The sequence below is a fragment of the Eleutherodactylus coqui genome, chromosome 10, assembly GCF_035609145.1.
Source record: "Eleutherodactylus coqui strain aEleCoq1 chromosome 10, aEleCoq1.hap1, whole genome shotgun sequence".
In the NCBI taxonomy this organism is placed as follows: Eukaryota; Metazoa; Chordata; class Amphibia; order Anura; family Eleutherodactylidae; genus Eleutherodactylus; species Eleutherodactylus coqui.
This window is the reverse complement of record NC_089846.1, coordinates 16700392-16721171: the sequence shown is the minus strand read 5'-3', so window position 1 is coordinate 16721171 and position 20780 is coordinate 16700392. Positions and strand designations below refer to the sequence as shown.

General features: G+C 44.5%; 1 protein-coding gene across 1 annotated transcript in view; it reads right to left on the bottom strand.

Annotated features, from left to right (window-relative positions):
* Nucleotides 1–2391: 2391 nt before the first annotated feature.
* The window catches only part of LOC136580117 (beta-1,4-galactosyltransferase galt-1-like), a 30680-nt gene continuing 12291 nt past the window's right edge, over nucleotides 2392–20780 (bottom strand). Inside the window, exon 2 of the mRNA XM_066580397.1 lies at nucleotides 2392–7406. Within this exon, the coding sequence (XP_066436494.1) occupies nucleotides 5958–7337 (1380 nt within the window). The 5' untranslated portion in view covers nucleotides 7338–7406 and the 3' untranslated portion in view covers nucleotides 2392–5957. The remainder of the gene's footprint in view (nucleotides 7407–20780) is intronic.

Here is a 20780-nt window from a genome sequence, read left to right as displayed (position 1 = left end):
TTTTTTTCAACAGCCCCCCCCCCGTTCGGCGTGAGACAACCCCGATGCAGAGGTTAAAAAAGAAAACCGGACAGTGCTTACCTGAATCCCCGCGCTCCGGTGACTTCTTACTTACCTGCTGAAGACGGCCGCCGGAATCTTCTCCCTCGGTGGACCGCAGGGCTTCTGTGCGGTCCATTGCCGATTCCAGCCTCCTGATTGGCTGGAATCGGCACGTGACGGGGCGGAGCTACCAGGAGCCGCTCTCCGGCACGAGCAGCCCAATTCAGAAAAGAAGAAGACCGGACTGCGCAAGCGCGTCTAATCCGGCGATTAGACGCTGAAAATTAGACGGCACCATGGAGACGAGGACGCTAGCAACGGAACAGGTAAGTGAATAACTTCTGATAACTTCTGTATGGCTCATAATTAATGCACGATGTACATTACAAAGTGCATTAATATGGCCATACAGAAGTGTATAGACCCACTTGCTGCCGCGGGATAACCCCTTTAATTGGGAAAACAATGGCGGGCCAGTCATTTCCCTGCAGCAGCCACTGGGCAATGTAGTATCACTGGATGGCCATTCAGATGTACTACAAGGATGGCGACAAGATACAATAATACCTACAAAGAGAAAGAAAAAAAACGGACGTGTGCCTCTAGTAGTGACCTACAATACACAGTTAGAGGTACTAAGGAAAACCACAAAGACACTCCACCATACCCGACACAAGGATGACCGTCTGACCACCATATTCCCGGACCCTCTGCTTCTGTGTTACAGGCAACCTCTAAATTTGAGGAACCTTATATTCAGGAGTGCATTGTCCTCTGACACACAAAAAAGGAACTTATCCCTGTAATGTAAGGAGCTGTAAGACCTGCTGACATGTATGGACCGCAGACAGGATACGGATCCCCAACACACAGCAGGACTATAAGATCCCGGGACATTCACATGTTCCACGTCTGATGTTGTACCTGATCCTGTGCAGTAAATGTCCTGTTGGGGGGGGGCTTTATATCGGGGAAACAGGACAAAAACTGAGAGCCCGGATGAGATCTCATCACCACTCAATTAAGAGATGGAAAGACTGAATTACTTGTGGCAAAACATTTTTGTGGTCAGGGACACAACATAGAGCAGATGAGAGTTATCAGACTGAAGCGCAATTTCAAGTCACAGCATCACATGGCCATGCTTGATACCCTCAAGAATGGAGTGAATCTTAGCCCAGGATTCTTGCATCAGTAGAAAATATGAAAGGTCTGAAGATAGTCAAGAGGGATGTCTTCTTCCCAATCTTTTTTTTTTTTTTTAAACTTCATAAAAATTTAGAACTTGACTTGCAATAATGTTGCCATCCAATAGGTGTGTAGGTTGAAGGAGATCTAAGACACATCATAAAACTGTCACATTCCTGAGCTCAATGGACTGATTAAGGATTTATGTCTCGGCTCAGTTTGTCTGTTTTAAGTTTGAGTGCACAAGAGTCTCAAATTTCTGTGTGTGAACATTTGTATTTCAATCACGAGGGCTGTCCTCTCTGCATTTGTATATTATATATGTGCTCCATCCAAACCAGCTCCATTTTTAGCCTGAGGAAGGATCAATAGAGGATCTGAAAGCTCGCTGTAACATCATGTATTTCTGTTACCCATTAAGAGGTATCATATCTACAAGATGACTTGGTTTCTCTCCCTGAGAACAATCACATTCAGAAGCAGAAGTTACTCCAAATATGTTGCGCCGGCCTGGGCATACTGGTGGAAGGTTCAGCTCCACGATCAGCAGTTCAGCTGTAATAGGGGATTTTACTGGAGTCTAGTCGAGTACAGCCCTGGTGACATACTTCCCCTTATGGTTTCTACATGTCTGTGGTATTTCTTTATAAACGTCCATCTATCTAGTCCCGTGGACTGTACGGAGGTCCCATACTAACCAGCTGGTACTGGCAGACCGGTGGAGCTTAATACAATGGATGTGCGATATCTCTACTATGTGAGGATGCCCATTCGCCATGTACATATACTGCAATGAAAGGCTCCAAGTTGTACAGCAGCGCCAGTTCTGGGCCACGGGAACGTCTTTTCTAACCTTTTTCTCCCCAACCAAAGACCAAGATACCCTCGTAGCCATCATGCAAGTTGTAAAATGCACTAGATAGCTAACACAGCCCTTCAATTGGATCTTCTGCACAAACAGTTCCATCGATCTCAGCTTCCCCAACGCCTTTAAATACTACTGCTGTCATACATAGAGGCGGACGGTAGCAACAAGAGACAGTTTTCAGAGCCACACTTAATATATAGAAGCTGTCACGCAAGTGTTCCTACCATAAGTTTTGGAAAGTGCATTTGAGATACTTTTGTCATGTAGGTCCTGGAAAAATGGGGTCAGACACATTTAATAGCATCAGTTTTATTATTCTGTGCATTAAAATGGCATCTAGCCTGAGGGTGGAAAAATGCATACGCCTTCTCAATCTTCACGGTCCAACGGTGGAGTGAGTGATCAGGTAACACCTGAGGTCTCAGTGGCTGAGGGGTCATAGCCAGATGTTGGGTCATGAGGGTGGCACCACTGACAGCTTATGATGATCAGCTATGCGTCTCCCATGAAAGGGATTGTCCTACCAAATAAAGTTATCCGCTATCGACTGGATGAGGGATGACCTTCTGATTGGTGGTGATCCAAGAAGGACTAGAGCGGTGGTCACATATAAGCACTGCCTCTCCATCCTTTCAGTAGAACCGCAGGAGATAGTAGAGTTCAAGCACTCCGCCATCTCCAGCCGTCCCACTGAAATGATGGAGTGGCAGTGTGCATGCATGACTGCCACTGGACTCATGTAGGGACCTTCAGAACCCCCATTCTCAAACAATGAGGGCTCCAGCAGTCAGACTGCCACTAATCAGGTAGTTATGCCCGATCCGGTGAATAGGTGATCACTTCATTTCAGGGGGCAACCCTTTTAAGGTGACCGGACCTCACAGTCCACCCTGACATTATAAAGATAGCTTTCAAATTTTCAACATTTCCCCATAAATTCCAGTTCTGTTCTAATTCTTCCAAATTTATATTAAAAGACTTAAAGGGGTGATCCCAAAATCTAAAGTTATTCCCTAGGCACAGGATAGCCGATAACTATGATTGGTGGGAGACTCATAATTGAGACCCTCCACCGATCTTGAAAAGGGTGGTCCTGTGTCCCCCATTCTCCTCCCTGCAGGCTTACTGCTTACCCCAAAACGAGGAGGAGAATGAATGGAGCGGCTCCACTCCATTCACATTTAATGGGGCTGCCGGAGTTAGCCAAGTACTAGCACTAGGCAATTTCTGTCAGCCCCATTAAAATGAATGGAGTGAAGGCCGTGCAGGCGTGATGAGCGGTCCGATTTGTCCGACATCACTGCAGGTAGGAGGAGTGACCCAACAGTGACAAGTTGAGGGGAACATGGGACCCCTTTTCTCAAGATGGCTGGGGGTCTCAGCGGTGTGTGTCCCCCACCAATCAAAATTATTCCCTATCCACAGGAGAACTTTAGATTTTGGGATACCCCCTTTAAAAACACATTAAAATATCATTCCTGGGTCAGGTTTTCAGAGGCCGAGGTTGCAGGAGAAACTTCTCTGTGTACCAATGACAACACTTCCTGTCTGAGTGCTCAGGCAGAGAAATACCAGGCGTTGCAGCAAATCAGTAACAATGAAATATTAAATTCCCCAGAATAGGTAAGGATCCTTTTACACGGGCCGATAAATTGGTCAGATTCTTGTACCCAGCAGGAATCTGAACAATTATAGTTCAGTGTAAAGGCACACCCCGACTGAACAATGAATGAGAATTCGTTCACTTCTTGTTCGTCGTTCAGTTTCTGCACGCATAAAACAACGGATCGGCCATGTAAACAGGCAGTATCACTTATAAAGGACTGCCTGTTTATTTTGAATGGAGGCGGGAGGGCCGGTCTGCCTCCATTAATGATCATTCCTGTGTGAAAGCGCAGGAACGATTACCGGTGGGGACCACCTGTCGGGTATCTGATCCCAACAGGTCATCCCATGTTAAAGAGGCCAGAGAAACAGATCTGGTTGGTTGTTTCAAAGGTCCTATGATAACAATAATCTGTCGGAGCACAGATACAGAAAGTGTTGGCATGGGGAACAGGGCAGAAAATCTCTTCTTGCACACAGCCCATCATGCCACCCTCTAATAATTCAGCAAGAATAAGATATCCTTATTCTAGTTAAAAATCAACCCTCCGATCCTGGACAAACAAAGATGGCCGCACAACTTCACTGACTACCTGTGCATTACTATGAATCGGTAGTCTAAGATCCTACATGCTTCTCTGATTGGCCAGCACTACTCATGTGGGCAGCACTGGCCAATCAAAGCAACGGGTAGTGCCTTAGACTACTGATGCGCATCAGGTAGTCCGAGAAGAGGAGCGGCCATCTTTCTGTGTCCAGCTCCGGAGGGTTGCTTTAACAGTTAAAACATCAAGCTGCAGACATTTAGGCACGTACATAGCTACAGCAGAACATTCTCTGGAGAGTTTACCTCCAAGTTCTCATTGCTATACCCACTTAAGTAGATTGCGCGACAAGAATAAAATGCTCTTAGTCTATTAACTCATTCAATGCCGCCACACTGTTGGAATCTTTGGTAAAAAAAACAAACAAATCAATCAGCCAACCAAAAAACTAAAAAAAAAAACAAAAAAAAAAAACCTGTCATTTCCAATTTCATGCGACTAAGAATTAAAAAAAAAAAAAAAAATCAGAGATGGGGACTTTATATCCTGCATATTGTCTGTGTTCGCTTAGGCAACACTTAGCAAATGCATTAAGAGGTTCGTCCCTGGTGAAATGGGTTATTAAATAATCAATATCCACAGTTCACCCTTACAGCATAGAATACATTCTCATCTTTTCAGTGTAACGGAGAAGAAAAGCTTTGGACTCTTCACATCGTGTTAAGAGTTTCCGTTAAAATGTATGCGCCGAGAAAGTCTCTTACAATATAACGGAGGGACTGGCTACATCATCCATAGGATATAATGGGATTCGGTATACACCGTATCTGTTAAACGAATTACATTGCAGCTTATGGGGGACGGATGCTGCTCTTTGACATATGGTCAATGGTGGATTCCCAACAGGTTTCAGTCTACATCCAGCCTTTTCTCTGCAGGTTCCATCTAGACTGAACCATTGAACTAGTCAAAGGGAGACCAATAAAGTCTCCGTTGAACCAGGGGCCTCCAATCCTTTCCAGCATTTGTGCCGGAGAGAATAGCAAAGTCGACTACACCATTCCCTCCGGCACAGATGCCAGGAACAAATTGAAACCCGGCCAAAAAAAGTCCAAAAAAAACAGTAAAGCCTACATTTCCATCTGGATGGCATTTTTCAGGGTCCCGAAGGAAACCTCAAATGGAAGTTCTGGACACAGACCAAAATGTGGAGTGAATCCACCCTAATGCATCCGTCACCCATAAACTACCATGATATCGGGATAGGTTTTCACAGAGGACATATCTGGATGTAATAGCACAGTCTCACTGCACTATTCCATCCAGAAAAGAAACCCAGCATCCCCAACAGATACCAAGCAAATGAAGGCCAAAAGGACCTCCGCCCAGTGAATGGGGAGCTACAGATCAAGCGATTACAAAAACACAAAGTGAAAGTAGACTTCGGGTACATCCACAAGTAGCATAAATGCTGACAATTAGTGGCCAACCATGTATTCTCCGAAGAAAGCTAAGCAGAGCAAACAAGAGACAAAGTTTTCTCCTGAGCTTACTGTTGCTCTCTGCTGAGTTATGCACTGCCACAAAGAGTGAGGAAAAAGAAGCTACACTTCTGGATTAAAAAAAAAAAAATTGGTTGCCATTCATTAAGCCCATTCAGCCACTGTCCTGTCAAATGTTACTGCATCCTATGTAAAAAGTTCTGGTTCTCAACAAGTAAGAGGATCGTCACACCTCGCCGAAACGTTCTTTATGTAGTTGGCCTCAGTTAATACCCGGTTTACTCTTTCTATCAAGTCTGTTTCATATTTTGACAAGATGTGGTCTTTGATCAGGAAGTTCCTGTCTAGGTCTTTTTGCTTGGGTTCTCGGTAATGACAAAGTTTAGCAACATCACTCGGAACTTGGTATTGATTGCCGGCAAACTCAAGTGGAACATGAACTGATACTTTCACAACACTCCTGGGATTTATGATCATCTTTGTCGGATTGATTTCATCGGGAAGGTTGGGTTCTCGATATACATGATGGAGGAAGTTGACTCCTGGGACAGATAGCCACTCTTTGGGAGATAAGGGGTCAGTTTTATCTTGAGGAGCAGTTGGAAAGACATGGTTTTCGAAGATGAAAACATTCGAAGCAGGGTCAACACCGAGAAGATAGTCCAACATTTCTGACCAGTCTTTGTGAATGATTGGGACAATCAGCTCATCGATGTCGTTAAGAGCTATATATTTACTCTTGTACATGTTGCGATAAATGCAGTCATTCAAAGCCGCAGTCTGACCAAAGTAATGGAGGTCTCCCGGATGATCCGGGTAGTGCCAGCCTTTGGAAACATTTATGAAAGAGGTAATGGGCCAAGGAATTAGTTCTACAAACGCCAAGTCTATGTAATAGGAGAGGATTTTCTTCATATGTGGACTTGAGTCGGTGTGATAAATGATCACTTTTTCGACACCCAACTGACGGTACATCTCCATTGACTGAATGAACTGGAGGACATTGCTGTAGGCCCCGAACATTGCCGAAATGCACATAATAAATTTGTACTGGAATTTAGGCTCCAATGCATTAACCTGTTCATTAGTATTTTGTATTTTTAGGTATACAGGTTCAGGCGCATCCATTCGATACAGAGAGACGTATTCTGGGTCTCTGTCATTTTGGACATAGCACAGAAGATCTGTTGTACCATAAGGGTAACCAAAGTGGTCAGTGTGGACCTGAAGCTCTGCAAAATGTGTTTTATTAGAGCTAAATAGACAAAAGTCACACACCAAAGAATCTGGTTCATCTCGATAGGTTATTCCTAAAATCCGGACAATCTTATCACTTCGAAAATCCAAGTAGGCCGAAACAAGAAAGGTCTTGCTGTTCTTGACTTTGATGATGGTATCTTCCGTTATATTGCGTTTACATACTGGCTGTTCCAATACTGTTGATCTAAGAAGGGTGAAGGTGAAAGAACCATCGGGCAAAGCAACTTTTACAAACACGATCATGTATATCAAGTAGACTAGGCTGAATGTAGCAAAAAGGACAGAAAAGACTTTGCAGAGTTTCTTAAACGATGCACATGGCTTCATTCCTAATAGGTGTCCAAGATACAATGTTTTATCTTTTCTTCTTAATTTCTGCCATTGAGGAATGACAACCTGCAAAGAAACAAGAAAACACTTTGGTAAGTCTTAAAACCTATTATCAATAATTTAGGTATAATCATAGACAGGTGCATTTGAAAATTAAAGGGCGATTACCATGACCTTTTAAATTCATTGATTATGTAGCCATTCATCCCCCTCTCCTAGTATATATAAGTGCTAGTGCTACCTTCATTAGTTATTTCTGTCTGAGACCCCCAACCTTTTTCCTCAGATGGTCATGTGATCTCAATTCTGACCAGCTCAAATTTACCTAGGATCATGGATTCATTTTCTAGTCAATTTCTTAGTTCATATGATGCTGTTACATTATCCCTACCATAGAAAATGCCTACAGGGGGACACAGACGCTCCTCTCATTTACTGATGATCACACAGGTATAATAGAGGAGATCACAGATCATATCCCTGACTTTATACTAATGTGCTGTAGCCCATCTAGAAGGTAATAAGAATTAAACTGTCCTGCCAGCAGGCAAAAACGGTATAGCCTCAGCTAATGCAGTGCTGATGCATCATGGGATTGATGTGAAACAGAAGGTTAAAAAAAAAACCTCAGTCATCAGATGGTCCCTGATAAGCATCAGACAGGGGTTACACTGCAGGGAAGTGGTTACAATACACAGGAGAACTCCAGAGTGCGACAGGCAATCAGTTGAGGAGGGCAGAGATGGAAAAAAATGTATTTCCGCCAAAAGTCGCCCATTAAAGAGGTTCTCTGCTTAAGACAATCCCTCCGACAATAAGCCAATCACAGAGTGAACTGCCTATGGGATCAACTGTAATTTGCAGAGCGACCCGGCAACAAGTGTTCAATTTCCCTGCAGCACCACCACAGGACAAATGAAGCACTACATAATATCTAATGAAATCAGTGGGCTGCCCATGTAAAGGGACCTTTATACAGAATGACTAACGGCCGATGAATCACTCAAAAGAGCAAATTCATATTGATAAAACAGAAGCTCTATCCCATAATATACCCTCACATACGCAAAAACTCATAAAGCTCAACTTTGGTTTTCAGACACCCCCACACTTCATTACCCATTTAGGGTGCATTCCCACGAACGTATATCGGCTCAGTTTTCACGCCGAGCAGATATACGTCGCCCTCGTGTGCGGGGTGGGGGGGGGGGGGGGGGGGAGGGAGGATGGAAGAGCCAGGAGCAGGAACTGAGCTTCCGCCCCCTCTCTGCCTCCTCTCCGCCCCTCTGCACTATTTGCAATGGGGAGAGGCGGGGCGGGGCTAATTCGCGACACTTAGCCCCGCCCCCATCCCGCCTCTCCCCATTGCAAATAGTGCAGAGGGGCGGAGAGGAGGCAGAGAGGGGGTGGGAGCTCAGCTCCTGGCTCTTCCATCCCCCCCCCCCCACAGATGAGGACGACGTATATCGGCTTGGCGTGAAAACCGAGCCGATATACGTTCGTGTGAATGCAGCCTTAGGTATCAAACTCTCTCTCGCTCTCCTTAGAATCACTATATAAATGGAATTACCCCCGACTATTTAGCTCAATCAAAGCCTATATGAAAAAAATGGGACCAACCCACCCTCTCCTGGGTAGGACGTATAAACTTCATCAAAATGACAGTACTACCCGCCTCCTCTACCCTTTTTAGATGTCTCCCCATCCATGTTTCCACTGCTGACCTAAAGGAAATACAACAGGCAATCTACCTTTATATGGAAGAACAAGAGACCCCGCATCAAACAAAAAGTTATGCACTTCCATAAAAGTGTCGAAGGCCCATCAGTCCCTAATCTGCAAAAATACTTCTTGGCAGCCCATTTGTCACAAATTCCCCCCCATGTCCGCTTGCCTAAGGGCTCCTCTATTGGTAGAAATAGAAACATCTCTTAATTCCCCAATCCACCTCAAAGCCATTTTTGGGATAAAAATGTAAAGACTTCCGACATCCAACACCCATCACCACTAACATTCCATCTTTCTCATCTAGAGGAGGTGCAGATTCAAGTTCTCGCCGATGTCAAATCTTGCCCCTCCTGCTACCCGTTATCCCCAATCAAGTGTTTGCTCTAAGTTCCCAAAAAATAGCCTCCTATGGTGACGAAACAGAGGCCTAAATTTACCATTACATGCTTCATGGTAGACTCCGTGCGCCACAACAACTCCTAGATAAATACTCCATCCCAGGACGTCTCTGGTTGGAACAGTTACAAATAGTGTATATAGCTTCAGTTGAACCCCAGAAAATAACAACTTCCCTGCAAAACCCACTGGCTTTGAAAGCCTTTGTCTATGGTTCCTCCATCAGCCCAGCGCGATATCCTCCCTATACACCAATATGATGGCATCACTGCAGCACCTTTCTATCAAAGGGAAGCGATCAGGTAACTCTAGTCGAAAACATCATTAAAAAAAAATACTTCACAGGACCTATTTGGTTCCCTTGATAATCCACAAGTACTCCCCAAGTACCTCGCCCAATTGTTTCAGGGGTTGTAACTCTCTGGGGATGCCTTCTCATATCTGGCGGATGTGCCCGGTGGCGAGGTCCCTCTGGAGGCAGGTGACTAACCTCATATCCAGGGTCCTGGGCAAACCATTCCCCTCTCTCCATCCCCTTGTCTCCTGGCCGACAAACCCACGGGGTTCAATAATCATTAGCATAAACTCTCGCAGTACATCTGTTTGGCTTCTGGATTATACATCGCCTCTCAATGGCTCTCACCCACTCTTCTAGTTAGCCAAATTTTAGCCAGGGTTTCCAGAATCATGCTAAACGAAAAACGGTCGGCCATGAGAAAACCAAATGGAGTTATTCCCCTCAAAAGGAGAGAAAGAAGAATAAAAAAAACAAACCCCGCTACAGAAACACTTTGGATTTCCAATAAACTGACCTTGTGTGGTAGTTAATGATTTACTTGTTTTGTTTTCACTGTGAAATTCCTCTATTGCACCCCCCCCCCCCCCCCCCGCGAGGGGAATTTTCTAGATGATCAGCATTTAATATTTTGCATTTTTTTAAAAAATAAGCTGAGAAAAAATAACTCATCTGGTATAAAGTTGGTGTTTATATTTGCATGCCTTGTGGAAAAGCTTGTAGGGAGATCCCCTCTATGAGATATCTCAGCAAACAGCTAATAAACAACCATCGAACCATGTAAAAGCTAACTAACAACTGTTGCTTCAACGACTTTTATGAGCGACTACCTGAACAACAATTGCTCTGTGGAGATGAATGCGCAGATGAGTCGGGTCCTCAAAAGCACCATTTCTGAAGTCTGGCCCTCAAGTGCCCACGTTGCATCCGGTTTTCAGGAAATCCTTAGTATTACACAGATTATATAATTACTGTCCGTGCCTCTATGGAATATCTTCAAGTTGTAACCTGATGAAGGGTCTTGAGGACTGGAGTTGAGAAACATTGTTATCCAGAGTAAGAGACCCTTGATGTGCTCTACTCTGGATAACAAAGGAGGGTCCTGAAGAAGGGACCTCATTCTATTAACTTAGAATTTCCTAAAAAATTATTTGGATTTGTTTTTTTCTTACCAAATTACTTTAACCGGCGTCTACGGGAAATCTAGTCATCGGTGACTAGTCATCTAGTCATTTAGATTATACTCGCGACTTGTCTCAGCATGACAATCTAGGCGTACAGACATCTACGTGTTAGAAAGGAGAAGTGCTCTACAAGAGTCCATGCATTATACAGACAGCTAGTCATTTCACTGGCTGCCCTTTAAAGAAGCACGCAGGAAAAATGATCAGCATCTCTGGGTCCGTTTGCAATTAAACGCCCATTTAGACAATGATTATTGCTCAAAAGCCATCCTTTGAGCGATAATCTTTGCGTGTAAACGTGCGCCCATTGTGCACTATTCGTTCATCCCTGACTTTAAGCAAGCTTAGTCAGTGATGAGCCTCATTAGCCCTGCATGCTGAGTTCTCAGCGGGATACCAGCTGACAGCATTCTTTCAGCTGGTATCCCGCTCAAAATTCTTAGCCGGATACCCCTGACAGCTCCAAGAACAAAGCAGCTGTTTGCAGATAACAGCGCTCCTGCTGTCATCTACATACAGCAGAGCCTTCATTTACACACAAATAAACTCTTAAGTATCTAGTTAGCTACTTAAGAGTTTATGCGAAGTGATCGCTCAAAACTGTCACTCAAACTGGCGTTTGAGCGATCATCTTTTAGTGTAAATGGGCCTTAACATGAGGTAAATAATAGTGCAGGTAATGTTCTTATTTCAGAATTAATTATCATCATCATCTCCATTCTGTTGCCCTGCTCTACCACAAGACTCACACTCTGATGCTCTGAACGATGCAGCATCTTAGGTGTGAATCAGTGGTCAGTCTATCTATGCACCCTTATGATAATCACATTGAGTGTGTAACAGAAAAGCTTACAGAGACCGACTTCCGGACCAAAAATAAGACGCTGTATAAGTCGAAGAGTCAAAGTGTGGGTGATGTGATACAATAGGGGAATGGCATGGAGACAATTCGGAAATAGTGTTTCTGGTAAGTTACCTGCACCAGTATTTACCCCATGTGAATTACAAACCGAGTGAAAATACATTTTTCAGAATGCTTCCTTTTCCCAATCATTTTCATAACAAAAAGTCCAGAAATACTGTTAATAACCATTAAAAAAGTGTACCTCCAATTATAAACAACTTTCTAGATATCAATAGTTGCAGAAAAAGGTCTTTCTTCACCTACAAGACTCCTTTCCTCTTCCCCTGCCTCCTGTACTGATCCCCCTCCTTTCTACCATATAGATTTTTATCTGCTCACTGAGAGATCAGATTATAGTTGCTCTTCATACAAGTTTACAGAGGAAGGAGGAGGAAGTAAAAGCAAAGGACTAACTGCTATGGCATCTCCCATATACCGTACAGTCAGAAGAAGAGGAGATCTTGCTCCACAGTTCTTTCATGCACACAGAAGCAGCAGGGAGGACATTATACAGCATTAGGCCGGCTGCAAATGGCCGGGTCGGATTCTGCAGAATTCTCCCAGCGGGGTGCAGAACTGTGCGGCTGCAGAGGCCTGCGGCTCACCCACTCCTGGTGTCTTCAGTTTTCTGCTATGCGCCGGCTAACCAGCGCATGCACAGAGCAGAGCCGGCCCCGTCACCACTGACATTTCTGTGCGGGCCTCTGCGAGACCCGCACAGAAACAGAACATGCCACGATTTGTTTTCACACGGACAAATCGTGTCCGTCTGCATAGAATTGTGTTTTGTAATGCAATCCTATGCAGGCAGGGGTGGGAATTATGGGGGAAATCCCGCCGTAGAATTCCCCCTCCCCCCCCCCCCGTGTGCAGGGGGCCTTACTGTTTAGTCTAGCTGTGAATCCATCACTGAGTCAAGATAGTAAATCATTTACTAAAGCCAGCAACATCTCCGAGTTTTTCCCTCCCTTCTTTATACACTTCTATAGAAAACTACTGTAACCTGATCTCTCAGTAAGGTAGAAAAATCAGTATTTTCGCTGCACAGATTTTGTTAGTGAATTCTGAGTGAACAGTAAAAGTGATCCTCCAGTTTTGAAACAAAATTCTATCCTAATACAGGAGGGGTTGAGCGTATAGTAATTGCAGATGTTAGTCTCTGCCACCAATCCGATCTGCTGGTTCTGGGCCCATTTTTGTGGTTGTCCAAGATGGCTGCAGCAGTTTTTCCAACTACCTAAAGCACATTGTGCACCGCCCAATAATTGGCCAGTGAGGATTATATGGTCAGCTACAGCCAGAAAGCAGGTATAGTACACTGGTAGTCTAACACTACCAACGCACTGTGGGGGATTAGGGAGTCTGAAGAACAAGTGCGGGTAATGTACCCCACTCTGTTCAGTTCTGGGACAGAATCGAGTTGACCATGATGGGTCCCACAGCTTACAGCCTCCATGATGAGATGCTACTTCAGTGATTAAGCACAATTATGTAATAACTCAAAATCCAGCATTTCATCAGGGGATCATTCTTACCATCAGGTCAACGCGCCGTAATGGGATTTAGCAAACAGACTTCTTGATTTTTATTGCAGTAATTAAACCATGCCATCCAGTTGCCCAATAGCGGACTGAATAAGAACGGGCGTACAAGGTAATGATTAAGTCTACTCGTTGCCTGCTTAAACAATATTATTTGATTACGTAATGTTGTAACTGTGACGCGGCTTAATTACATATTGCAGTAAAACTTCCCAAATGTCTCAGGAACTCCATTCAGACTTTGAAGTGTCAAGGCGATGGTCGGAATTCCAGCTCAAAGTATAACAATATCAGGCGACTAACATTAGCTTGCTGGTAAAATCCCATCATAATTGGTCCATTGTGGCCGCCTTTAGGCAGATGTAGAAATTGTGCAATTTTATTATGTTGCTTTTACCAACTGCATAAAATGGAAGGTTCTTAGAGCACATTTTGATCAAAACATGAGGGCCCATCCACCGCATTGATACCTTATGGGATGGGCATTTTTATATAGTCCGTATAAACAACAGTGTGCAGTTTTATTCAGATAGTAAAATGTACATGAGTGCTGAAGTGTGTGTTTATCACAGCCCCCCCCCCCCCCCTCCCAATGTTGATTCAAAGGAAGGGAGAAAAAAAAACAAAAAAAAAAACACTGAAGATAGAAGCCAATTTTCCCCATGTCAGAGAAGAAATTCCTTCCCAACTCCAATCAGCAAATTTGCTGTGTACTACATATTTTATGCTTATGAAAACCACATGCGTGACACGCAGGACACCAACACCCATGCGATCTCTCTTCGTAATACCCCGACGCTGCAGGACGTAAGTGTCCGTCCTGGAGCGGGAAGGGGTTAATGGCCTTAACACTTTATCATCTTCATTTAAATGTAAAGGGGCCTCCAGGAGCTGTTTGCAGAGCCCAGTGTGTGATTAATCACCAGAGGAGCTGTGCACACAGCTGCATTTTTCTGCTCGAGCATACCGGCAGATAACATTGTAATCTGCCGACTCTCGTGGAGATAACAGCATGTGGTCTATTTACCTCTTAGTAGATGAAGGCTGGACTTTAAATTGACCTTAAAATCATCGTTCAAACTAAAAGGGCACGATGTCCGCGTTTTCATATAACAATTATCGCTCATTTTCGGTCGTTTGAACGAATATCATTACGTGTAAATGGGCCTTTACTAAAAAGCAAACAGACTGCACTCCTACTACAGGGCTTACGCCAGCTTCGGAACATGAACAGATTGTCCATCAGTGGCGGGTACTACCATGCAGCCAACTGCCCAGCCACCTGTTTCTTGACATGTCGGGGTCTACTGAGGAGGTTGATCTAAAATAGTCACTCAATAGTGGTTTAAAGTTCATGATCAGAGACCAGTTCAATATTCTATAATATCACGCATCAAATATAAAATACCGTTTTAGAACATTGCTAAAATTCTAACTCGGTTTTTCACCTTGTTTTGGCAGGAGGTTTCTAGAAATGTCCCAGCCTGCACCCCGGCCCCACGGGTAGATCTCGGGCCTTCAGTATCTTAGTCTTCAGACAACCGTTTCCACAATAGACGAGAGCGGGCTTGTGTCTGAAGGAATGTATCCTGAGGGCGTAAATGCTTTGATAAGGCAGAAGAGTCAAGTGAATCAGAGGGTTTTTGCTTCTAAACGTTGTTGTTTTAAGCTTGAAACTCTCATATTCTGGAGTCGGGCCATCGTTTTCTTAGGATTGGACCCAACGCTTCCAACTCTAAAATAAATACTAGGGATATAGAATATGAAGCTTCCACATCACCAGGAGAAGGAGAAGTGTATCCAAACTAACCGAGAAGGTCTGGATACATGAAGTGCACTGAAGCATAAACACACGGAAATATCCCCGTATTATGGTCCCCTCCCTTCTTTACTGTTCCCGTTATTAAATGACTTATTATATAAGTAGTAATTATAAAGGCTCTCTCTTTGATTAACATGAACAATTTGGCACCAAATGTAAAATGCTGCATTTTTTAAATACATCTTTGTAATAGGTTTTTCTTTACCTACTTTGCCTCAATTTTCAGTCTGGAAACCATCAGCAAGCTACAGATCTGTTGAATGCTGTAAGAGTCTTATCAGGGATTCACAGCGTGATACAGCTGATACTATAGTTTTAGCTGTATCCCGCTCCTTGATGACAGGTTGGATACGAAGAACAGAGTGGTCCAGCTCTGTTCTCCATACCCCGCTCGGAGCGCTCGGCTGTATAACAGCCGTGCGCTCCAACAGAGAACAGCTGGATGCAGAAGACGAGCGGAGACACCCCACTTGTCTTCTGCATCCTCCGCTCCGAGCGCAAGGTGATCGCTCAACATTTGAGTGACCATCTTGAGCTGTAAACGGATAATCGCTGGGTCTAAATGTGACTTTATGCCTATTATGTGTCTTCATCAGCAGAGTAAATGGTAAATTTAAAAGCAACGTTGGATTAAAATATTAGAAAAAAAAATAAAAAAATTAAAAAAAAAAAAAAAAAAAACACAAAAAGGTATATGTTAGGGCTCTTTTACACAATCTGCCGTAGGCTCCCATGCTGCCGATCACACATATTGCTCATTATAAAGATCGCAGCATGGCGTCTATAAAACGCCAAGATAGTGCATGGCAATCGCCAGGCCACAGCAAATCCGAGATGTTATTTTGTACTCGTTGCATGCAGCGTGACTATCTCATGCAGGCGGCACTAAGTGAATTACGCTCATGTGCAGTCGGCCTTACAAAGACGTTACACAGCATTCCGCTCTGTTGTGGCGCACAAGCAGGAATCCGCTCCTTAAACGGTCTCTAATTTTTTAAACAGCTTGTGTTTACACGATAGCCAGTGTAATAACTAGCAAAACTGCCATTTACTTCATTTACCTAAAAATGACGTTTTTGTGCTGAAAAGTCCCTCTAAAGCATGGGCCACTCGGAATCTCCCTTCTTACCAAGTTGCTGTCAACTGCCTGCAGCCAAGTGATGTTATCTTGGTTAATGGAAAAACCACAATGGCACAGAAGGAAGTGGAGAAGGAGGATGAGTCAGTGAAGTCTATGAAAGTAGAGGCGAAGAGGAGGGATAGAAACAGAGATTCACACGGATGTGCGTAGAGCTAGGCGAGTTATCTGCTGTTATTTATACACATCTACACGGCCCAGTACTGCTGTAAACTGTGCTACATGATAAACAGTCTAGCAGCCTCCTCCCACCAGTTCTGAGGCAACTGAGAATCAGATGAGCAGCCTGCAGAGGGGAAAAATGCAGGATACAAGTCATACTGTATAATGGCCAGAAATAGTGTTACGGTAGGTATGCTTTAAGTGTCAGTGATTGTGGGAAAAACTCAGCACTCCATAAGCGCTAAATCATGACTATGAGCAATCCAGAGACACTAAGTGACATTTTCGTCCTGTTGTCTGGCACAAACGTTGAACGATCACCTTGCACTCCAAGCGGAGGATGCAGAAGACAAGCGGGGCCGCTTGTCTTCTGCATCCGGCTGTTTCCCGCTCAGCTCTGGACCGCTCTGTTCTTCATACCCAGCCTGTGTTCAGGGAGTGGGATACAGCTGAAACAATATTATCAGCCGTATCCCGCTGTGAATCCCCGATAAGGTTCATTGTTGCCTTTCAGCATGTGCAGTGCAGTTAGACACAACGAATATCGCTCAAAAGACAGATTTTGAGTGATAATCATTGTGTTTAAATGGGCCTTAACCAACAATCAGATGTTTTAAAATTACTGACTGCCAAATCGAGGGGCGATTACTCCCTACTGATCCTCCTTCTCCGCAGCATTCGATACTGTTGACCACAAACTTCTCACTACGCTTCGTTCCATTGGACTAAAGGATCCTGCTCTCTCCTGGTTCTCCTCCTACCTATCTGACCGCTCCTTCAGTGTCTACTTTGCTTGCTCTACCTCCCCTGCTCTTCCCCTTGCTGTTGGGGTCCCCCAGGGCTCAGTCCCCTCCTCTTCTCCATCTACACAGCCCCCATTAGACAGGCCATCAGGAGATTTGGTTTCCAGTACCATCTCTATGCTCCCGGGATTCCTCCAGAATGTCAAGCTCTAACACCATGTCCTCTCTCTACCTCAAACTGAACCTCTCAAAAACTGACCTACTGGTGTTCCCGCCCTCTACTAACCACCCTCATCCTGATATCTCCATCTCAGTGATTGGCACCAACATAACTCGCAGACAGCATGCCCGCTGCCTTGGGGTCATATTCGATTCAGATCTCTCATTTAGCCCCTACATCCAATCTCTGGCCTGAACATATCATCTGCACCTCAAGAACATCGCAAGAATACGCCCTTTTCTCACTGTGGACACGCTAAAAACGCTTACTGTTGCCCTCATCCACTCCCGGCTCGATTATTGCAACTCTTTGCTAAAAGGCTTCCCCTGCTTCAGACTCTACCCTCTCCAATCCATCCTGAATGCGGCAGCCAGGCTCATCTTCCTGTCCAGCCGCCTCTGCCCTGTGCCAGTCACTGCACTGGCTGCCCGCAAATGCAGAATGCAATTTAAACTCGCAACCCTCATCCACAAAGTGCTCCACAGCACCGCACCGCCCTACATTGCTTCCCTCCTCTCAATCCACCACCCAGCCCATGCCCTCCGCTCTGCTAACGAATTCAGACTAAGTGCCCCTTTAATTCGAACCTCTCATTCTCGCCTCCAAGACTTCTCCAGAGCAGCACCGGTCCTCTGGAACGCGCTACCAAAAATATCTGGGCAATCACTGACACACCGCTTCAGGCGTGCTCTAAAAACGCACCTCTTCAGGGAGGCATACCATATCTCCTAAACCAAACCCCTCAGTACTCCGCCTGATAACATGCTCCCTGACCTACTGACTGCAATTCCCGCTAACTGTAATCAACCGGCACTTGAAGTCATCCCGATTTCACCACTATACGGCCTGACCATTGTCTATGTGTATAGCATCCCTCACTCTCCACCTCACCATACCGTGCATATCTCCCGCCCTTTACCTTCTGTATCACCCCATTATCTGTAGTATGTAAGCTCGTTGGAGCCCCTCCCCCCTACTGTTTCCATCAATTGATTACTTCATGTAACCGTGGTCTTGTGTTATTTCCCCTATATTGTAAGCGCTGCGGAATATGTTAGCGCTATAGAAATAAAGATTATTATTGCCAATGAAGGAGATTGGCACTTGTGTAAGGGCTTTATACCGGCTGATGCTTGCTGTATTAGGGATCGGTCGCATTGGCGCCAAAAATCATGTAGACGTTAGACGCGGGGAAAAAAAATAAAATCGGAGGTAACTCACTTGAAAAATCGGGTGAATAGAGGATTTTCCGCAGTCAAGTTTTGAGCCTCATTAGCATTTAAATGGCCCATTCACACGATTGCGTGTTGCTGAAATTCCCTCAGTAGTTAGAAATCCTCCTAATGTCTTAAATACAGGCACCTGTCTTCTTTTCCGAGCATTGGACGCAGCTAAACCCCCTCCCCCTCCCTTTTTCCCCCCAGCTCCCATAGGAGTCTATGGAGGCTTCTGTGATTTTCTGCCAGAGGTTAGGGCAAGTCCTATTTTTTCTCGCAGCAGGTAATTCCGGCCGCTGATGTCCCGTCTTCTTAGGTGCCATTATTTTGTGCGGCTTAAAATTGTTCATCTGAACGCTTCCATAGGAAACCATTGGTTCTATCAGCTGCAGAAAATAGTCCACGTGAATGAGGCCTTAGACGATATCAGCGTCCGAAGCACATCCCTCATACATGTGGGGAGATGCGCTGACGAGAATAATCATAAACTACCCGCTCTGCCGAGGAATGAGCGTTTGCCACTTCATCAGCTGAGTGTTGCCCTGTTTCAATGAGCCAACGATCCGCTGAGCAAGCGCTCTACTGAACACTCATTCACAGGTATTGGCCTATGTAAATAAGCCTATATAGTATAGCTCTGCCCTTGATAAAGGATATGGGAAGAAAATAGATACAAAAACAATTTTTTTAATCGACTTTCCTACAGTTCAGTGGATTCAGATATCCCAAATGTTCATATCAGAACAATGGAAGGACAGCGCCTTTATAAGACGCAGTGGGTGACCTATCATATTCCAATGCTATAGTCAAAGTCTTGACAAGATGTTCCATAGAAGAGCAGCAGAAAAAAGGAGAGCCTCCAACATAAAAGAAGGGGGTAAAGATACAAGAAAATGGTTAGAAAAAACCTTTTTGCACTCCTGCGGAGAAAGATGTAATAACTGTCATTATGCCACTTACTTAGAAAAGGAAGGCGGAGGGGGGGGGGGGGGGCTTCTTCAAACTCGAATTCAGAGAAAAACCCCTCCCTGCCTACATATAATCAGTCTATTATTAGGGGTTTTCTCTGAATCGAGTTAGAACCCCCTATCCCCTTCCTTAGTGGCATAATCAATATTACATCTTTCTCCGCAGGAACGCAAAAAGGTTTTTCCCTAACAATTCTCTTCTTTCAAATATTGATATTGTCCAAGATAGTCTTTTGTATATTAAAGTCCTTTATATGTCCAATGTTCTTAACAATATAAACAGTAGCAGTGATATTTATATTATCACTTGACATTCGTGTGAAGTAGGTCCGGTAACTGCACTCAGTCTGTGTATGGAATGTCACGTGCTGCTGCAGCCAATCACAGACCTCAGGACTTGAAAGCTGAGGTCTGGGATTGACTGCAGTAGCCTGTGATGTAAAACAGGCTGCTGCAGCCTGCACACATTGCATCACAATGAGACCCAGAGCTGATGGCACAGGAGATGTGGGGACCCGGGAGAGGAGAGTATAAGCCTGTTTATTATTTTTTGCCATGGGAAATCTGTTTTTACAATAAAGACTTATCTTGGACAATCCCTCCAAGTATCATTCTATCTCCTGTGAACCTCACAGCCGTGTGGCTGAGCAGAGTTCTAAAATCCAAGCGCAGAACCAAGTTGTGTCAAGCAGCACCTGGATATTTGAACAAGCAATGTCTATCATGTGCGGCATGGAGGTGGCAGCAGGAGATCAGGAAGGCAATGACTAGGACCAGATCACCCACCACGCCTCATCAATCTCTATCACAGATGACTTGCTTTGTCCAGGATTTGAGCCTGCTTCCTCTAATTACATGAACTGGTTTCCAGGAATGGTTTGCAGGGACTTCCTGAACACTGTTGCTAAGGAAATAAACTGATTTAATGCTCACCAAAAGCTGATATGAGAATATTGTTCAATATGAAGTCAGATTACACTGTTCCCCTCAGTAGTCCAAATGGTATACTAGTCCTATGTGAATGATATATTAGCTGATATTAGCGCATATCTGCGCTACCCAGATTGCTATGTATGCAGTACACCGAATGACCCCTTTATTGGAGACCCCAACCCTTCCACA